The sequence below is a fragment of the Salvelinus sp. IW2-2015 genome, linkage group LG17, assembly GCF_002910315.2.
Source record: "Salvelinus sp. IW2-2015 linkage group LG17, ASM291031v2, whole genome shotgun sequence".
Taxonomy (NCBI): Eukaryota; Metazoa; Chordata; class Actinopteri; order Salmoniformes; family Salmonidae; genus Salvelinus; species Salvelinus sp. IW2-2015.
In genome coordinates this window covers 10001280-10008316 of record NC_036857.1, presented here as the reverse complement: position 1 = coordinate 10008316, position 7037 = coordinate 10001280, and the positions used below count along the sequence as shown (strand labels likewise).

The 7037-nt window shown below is 43.2% G+C and overlaps 1 protein-coding gene across 4 annotated transcripts; it reads left to right on the top strand.

Moving 5' to 3' along the window:
* Positions 1-7037, top strand: LOC111976613 (5-aminolevulinate synthase, non-specific, mitochondrial). 4 transcript variants are annotated; one of them, XM_024005580.2, is made up of 11 exons: positions 1-102; positions 2056-2252; positions 2643-2819; positions 3005-3136; positions 4416-4638; positions 4846-5030; positions 5215-5394; positions 5579-5743; positions 5944-6212; positions 6356-6518; positions 6757-7037. In XM_024005580.2, exons 2-11 carry the CDS (start codon positions 2072-2074, stop codon positions 6915-6917), a joined length of 1836 nt encoding a protein of 611 aa, XP_023861348.1. In that variant the 5' UTR covers positions 1-102; positions 2056-2071; the 3' UTR covers positions 6918-7037. The 4 variants fall into 4 exon arrangements, with proteins under 4 accessions (XP_023861348.1, XP_023861349.1, XP_023861347.1 ...); XM_024005581.2 differs by having other exon boundaries at positions 33-552; XM_024005579.2 differs by having other exon boundaries at positions 37-155.

The window sequence follows — 7037 nt, the reverse complement described above, 5'->3', positions numbered from 1 at the left end:
AGGCGTGGCTCCTTGCGTGTAAAACAGCTCCCGACGTCATCGGACAGAGTGTTGTTGAAAACCAAGCAGAGTGTGAGAACGAGACCAGAGAAACTTCAATTGGTAAACAACCGATATTTGAAGACCAATAACTGCACGGAATGTGCACCGTTTAAGTAGGTAGCTAGCTAGCCAGCTTGCTTATGCCAGTTAGTGGCTTCGCTGGACTGTTGTAGCATGCGCATCCTCCATCAGTTATCCACAACTAACGTTAGCTGGTTAGCTAGCCACAGACAGTCTGGATAATAATCAGACAAGTTTGACCTTGATCTATTTTCGCTGCTAATCAGAGAGAAAGTAGAGACGTTATCACGCTGTGGACGCTGCCAAATTAAAGGGTATTAGAAGTAGAGCATGGCTCAGATTTTTGTTTGTGTGAAAATGCTCTATCTGCTCCGAGTAAGGTAACGATTGGTTCTAGCTACCTTCTAGTGTTCGATCAGAAAGTTGTCTAACCACAAAATTGCATTGCTTTTTGAAGGAAGCCTGCAAATTGTTGCACACTTGTTGAAAGTAAGTAAGCTATAGTTTTGTCAATCAAATCATATCAATGTTGAAGCTCACAGATATTATTTTATCTTATTCATTTTCACTGAGTTTGTTTTGACCATTGGTAAATATTGATTCATGTAGGTATGTCTAAGAGACCTCTATCCACTTTTTGATAGGGTAACCAATCCAAAGTGATCATGCCATATAGCACCCAGCTAATTGGCTTATGACCTTTACAGTGACTGCTTATAGCAGTGAGTAGGTCTATAGTATAGCTATGATTCCTGGGAAAAAAAGAGGGTAGATGTACCTCACCTGACTTGTTGCTAGATAGTCAGACCATAGTTCTTATTTAACAAAGACTGGCAGTGGCTGTGCATACAGTGTCAGTGGGTCTTTGCATTACATGAGCTGTGATGCAACATGGACCCACCCCCAGCCCCTGGTTTGATAAAGAGGGAAAATATAGATGGGATGGTAGTCCTAGGTTATATTACAATGATTCACTTGAACAGACAGATGGTTGTGCTGTCTTTTGTTTGTTAAGTATCCTCTCAGCTGTTGTAGTCTTATGTGTTGTTGTCCATGGTTTCAGACAGGCTCTTGAGTGGCCCTCCTGTTTTTCCTCTTGTCAAGGGCAGCTGACTACAAGCTGAACGAAAGTGATGCCTCGGGCTATGAGCATTTTATATCTACTCTTCTCTGTTGGTTAGCTTAGTATCTGTTCAGTCATGTTTAGAAAGTTATTTTCCTTCTGTTCGGTCAAAGTGGAATGGGATGTTTTCAGGTAAGGAATGTTTGTTCATTTTTAATGGCTGAGACTATTTGGACTTTTATTAATTTCAACATCTTGGCATTGATCTTTATGCTCATGATAGGCAATATTTTGGTTGTTCATATTCATAATACAATATAGTCTTGTCTAAATGTCTGGTCTCTTTAGATCTCTTGAGGACTGATTGTTTTAGGACAAAGTGTTTGTTTCATTAGAATATTCATTTTATTTTCCTGCTCTTCATTTTCATGTTTTGTTTTGAAGTTGGCGCGCAACTAGAGATGAAAGCCTGATGATTCTAATTTGATCTCATGTGGGGCGGCAGGTAGCCTAGTGTTTAGAACGTTGGACTAGTAACGGAAAGGTTGCAAGATCGAATCCCCGAGCTGGCAAGGTAAAATTCTGTTCTGCACATGAAGAAGGCAGTTAATCCACTGTTCCTAGGCCGTCATTGAAAATAAGAATTTGTTCTTAACTGACCTGCCTAATTAAATAAAGGTAAAAAAATCAAAACCGTGATGATAGTCAAAAGTAGCCTACACAGACAGAGCTTAGTGTGGTAGCCCTCTCTAACCCCCCCCACCCCATCTTATATAAATAGATCTCCGCTGATCAGGTTTCACCGCCTCACCAAATACACCAAGCTCTACCATCCATCCAATCCGCTGTCAATCTGGGACCCGAAAGGAAATCTTATTTGATTCCAGTGATAGGCTAGGCCAACATGTCTCTTCCTTTCCCCTTCCCAGATTCAGAGGGTCTAAGATGGACACTGTTATCCGCCGATGCCCCTTCCTGACTATGGTGCCCCGGGCTTTCCTGCAGCTGGCAGGGAAGTCATCCCTGGTTGGCTATGCCCTGAAGTGCCCTGTGATGATGGACCTGGCCTCACACCCTCTGGCCAGAGCCCTCTCTTCAGTCTCAGTGTCCACACCAACAAACGATGGTGAGCACATTAGTTCCCCATAGTCACTTATTATAAATGGTTTTAGATGGGCTATGTTATGGATTTTTTGCATAGAGGAGCAATGTTGTGCTATTTTACTAATCTAGCTTGGGGCTTGCTTATGGTAGGGCTCAATGCTTCTTTGTAAACAAATTGTTCTTAATCAAATTACTGTGCAAATGTGACTGGTAACTCACCCATACGAATAGTCATAAATGTAACCTATTAGGGCTGTGAAGAATCTTACACTCAACAGTATTTATGCTCAACAGCATTTATTTTATTTTCATATTTTCGTCAGTGCCCAAATAGGCCTAAATAATTTAATAAAAGACAGATTAATGTATTTAAGTTAATCAAATATAAATCCTCCTCTTGTTGTCGCTGTAGAGTCAGATAAGGGAGTCCAGCTGCCCCCGGGCCACCCCATGCCCCCTGTTGGCCAGCCTGTGGGCTCCAAATGCCCCTTCCTGGCGGCTGAGATGGTGCAGAAGAACACCAGCGTGGTGAGGGAGGCCTGCATCGAGCTGTCAGAGGACGTACAGGACAGGAGCACAGCCCACACAGGTAAACATGTGACCTGTCTTTGACCTTCTCCACTCAGTTGTGTAAGCAGAGGTCAGTTATGTGTGTGTTAATAAAGCTTGTTATGGATAGTCACCTTTCAAGGAATTTGTCATAGTGAAAATGTGTCATAGAAGGAGTCTAGTTGATCACTCTTTAACAGTGTTTATCCCCCTTTACTGATACAGAGAAGTCCCAAGTGGATCCCACTGTGGTGGACCTGATCAACGCTGACAGGGCTGACCTAGGCACCCTGAAGAACATGCTGAAACAGCGCCCCCCCAAGGTTTCTCACTTACTGCAAGACAACCTGCCCAAAGGTAAGCACCTGCTCACATGTATCCTCTTACACTTAGGGCAAATGTTTCTTCTAAGCTGCGTGCGTAGAGAAGCACGAGATTCTGCTTCCCTTAACTTTCTAGCATTTTCCCTGTTAATTAACACTGTCAACGTTTCCCTTTACTGTGGGAATTGTGATCGAATCAACGCAATATTAGCCACTTTCAATGCAACATACTGAAAGAAAACGAACTATACAAGACTTAGTATACAAAACTAACGCTGCAAGATATTTTGTTGTAGGCAGAATGCAGCGGAGACTATGATTCTATTGTATTGACAGGCACCACTCAGGCCCATACTCTACACAAACCGCTGCGCCATAACCAATCAGAGCTGCAGTAGGCCTATATGCAAATAGACCATTGCCAACAAATGTTGGCCATTCACTTTGAACTGGACTGTTTTACAGCATGAGCGGTTGCGTTTGTTATGAGATCAAAGCGAGAGCTCCATGTACTGAAGCCACAAGTGCACATTTGTTCATATTCTTTGCTAGTTAGTGAGTTATTAGCCCAGTTAAAGCTAATTTGTAGTAGCAATGTGGGAGTTATTGCTTCCTACAAGAGCACAAAACGTGTACATTTCCAGCTGTCTTTGAAAAGCGAGTCACATAAAGATATATTTTTTTTTTATGTCTTAAAGGGGAAGTGTTGTATTTTGAGACAGATTTGAATAAGCTAAGTAGCCAATAGGCAGAGGGTGGCATAATTTGTCTGATTCTTTGTAATAATGGTATGGCAATAATAATTTATTTTATTTTGTAAAGTTGTTTCTTGAATCAAACAACACAACAAAATGTTCAGTCACCTCCTTGTCTCAAGGACAAGTGGAGAAACAGGTTAATGTCAAGCCCTYCATCTTTAAACACCACACATTGGCTGCTACTGTAGGCTGAATGATATAACTGCTATTTTCATGTTCAAATGTTATGTGATGCATTTTCTCCATAGTTTTTTATTGTAGGCCACTCTGGTAAGCCTATATGATGATCAAATAGCCACAGTAGCCTACTTGGTCACTGTTAAAACTGTAACTTAAAGCTGGCACACCCTCCAGTGTTCACAGTAAACATGCGCCGGAAGTTGCACAGAATTTTCACAACGTTCAAGTTTGCGCTCAGCAGAATTAGAGGGAACATTTCCTGGGGCTACATATTATATTTTTGTATAATGATTGTTTAGGTACCCCTGATTTTTAGAAAGAGGCTGCATCCAAACTACAGTCACAAAACCTTACACATCGTATTTATTTTTGCAGCATCTGCCAACTTCCACTACGACAAGTTCTTTGAGAAGAAGATCGATGCCAGGAAAAAGGATCACAGCTACCGGGTGTTTAAGACAGTGAACCGGCGCGCCACGTCCTTTCCCATGGCAGACGACTACTCTGAGTCGCTCCTCATCAAGAGAGACGTTTCTGTGTGGTGCAGCAACGACTACCTGGGCATGAGCCGACACCCCCGCGTCAACCAAGCCATCATGTGTGTGGGGCATTCAGGTCACAGGAAATTTAGATGGCTGATTAAGGAGGATTATGGTTTAAGATGGAATGGAGGTTGAATAGATGGGCAGAGATCCTAGCCTTAGGCATGCAGTTATAACACTATTTATCTTAGAAATGTGGAGGTCCACTCATAGTTTTCCAAAAGAAGACAATTTCTTATCAAAGGCCTCTTCTCTTTCTTTAGGGATACATTACAGAAGCACGGTGCAGGAGCTGGAGGAACACGGAACATCTCAGGGACCAGTAAGTTCCATGTGGACCTGGAGTACGAGCTGGCCGACCTGCATGGCAAAGACGCTGCGCTGCTCTTCACTTCCTGCTTCGTGGCCAATGACTCCACGCTATTCACTCTGGCTAAGATGCTACCAGGTACTGATACGGATTCTGAAACGACTGACTCAAACATAGTAGTTTTTCATACACTTCTTCATTCCATGTTCTATAGTAGCTAAAAAATGACTGATTCTCCACTTTACATCATATTACATGCTAATGGACAAAATTATCTCTAAATGATCTGTATAAAAACAACAAAATGTTTTCCTGTTCCCAGGTTGTGAGATCTACTCCGATGCAGGGAACCATGCATCGATGATCCAGGGTATAAGGAACAGCGGGGCCAAGAAGTTCATCTTCCGTCACAACGACGTCAACCATTTACGAGAGCTGCTACAGAAGTCTGACCCTGCCACCCCCAAGATTGTGGCCTTTGAGACCGTGCACTCCATGGATGGTGGGTTTACGTTTTGTTGCAGATTTTTGATTATTATTTTAAAATGTAAACATAGAGACAGAATTAGAACCAAAAATACGTAAAGAAAGCACTTTTCCTGATGTGTACTGCATATACAAAACTTGCCTGTTATCCAATCTGATTGTGGGAATCTAAAGGAGGTTGTATTGTGGTTGTTTTCTAGGCGCTGTGTGTCCTTTGGATGAGATGTGTGACGTGTCCCATGAGTTTGGGGCCATTACGTTTGTGGACGAGGTACATGCTGTTGGCTTGTATGGGGCCAGGGGAGGCGGCATCGGCGACAGGGACGGCGTCATGCACAAGATGGACATAATCTCAGGAACTCTTGGTAAGATGACTTGGGGCTAGCTTATAATGATAAGATGTCATTGCTATAGCACCTTTGTAGGTAATTGTCTTACACTCCCCCCACCCCCTTCAAATTAATATTGTTATGTTCAAATATTTAACTCACCCAGACCATCAGATCAATTTAAAACATCTTTATCTGGTTTATACCTTACCTCGTATATTCATTCCCCCATCCAGGTAAGGCATTTGGCTGTGTGGGCGGCTACATCGCCGGTACCAACGCCCTGGTGGACAKTGTGCGCTCCTACGCAGCAGGCTTCATCTTCACTACCTCCCTGCCACCCATGCTGCTGGCCGGGGCCCGGGAGTCCATCCACACCCTGAAGGGGGAGGAGGGCCGTGTGCTGCGCAGGAAACACCAGAGGAACGTCAAGCTGCTTCGCCAGATGCTGATGGACTCGGGCCTGCCTGTTGTCTACTGCCCCAGCCACATCATCCCTGTCCGTGTAAGACAGGCCTGTTAATCAAGTTTTAAACCATGGAAACAAGAGAAGGGACATTCTATCAACAGTGGCTGTTATATTTCATGCTTAAAGAAAACATTTTCTAATTTATCACCTGAGGATTCATCTTTGACCCCTTGTTGCAGGTGGCGGACGCAGCCAAGAACACAGAGGTGTGTGACATTATGATGTCTCGCTACTACATCTATGTGCAGGCCATCAACTACCCCACTGTGGCTCGGGGAGAGGAGGTCCTCCGCATCGCCCCCACCCCACACCACACTCCCCAGATGATGCAGTACTTTGTCGGTAAGCACACGCCCCAATGAGTTTGTGGTTTTTAGCATGTAATAGATTTGGATGATTTTAACTTATTCAATGTTGCTAAAATGGCCTCCATTTGGTGGGATAAATCTGTCCATGCTGTCCATGCTGACTGCATTCAGAACTCAAGTCAGTATCTGCTATAGTGTTTACTTGTATGTTATTTTAAATAAAGTACAACTAAAATGTGATCCATTACATGTGAATGTGTTCCTGGCCACAGAACGTTTGGTGAAGGCCTGGAAGGAGGTGGGTCTGGAGCTAAAACCTCACTCGTCAGGGGAGTGTAACTTCTGCCAACAGCCTCTCCACTTTGAGCTGATGACTGAGAGAGAGAGGTCTTTCTTCACCGGCATGAGTCACATGATATCAGCCAGAGCCTAAAAGTTCATTATATACCCCTTCCCCATATCAAATCTCTATTTAAGATATTTATTCTCTTATCAATGTACAACTCCATCTATGAAATATTCTCAATTACAAATAAATGTTTTGGGAAAGTTA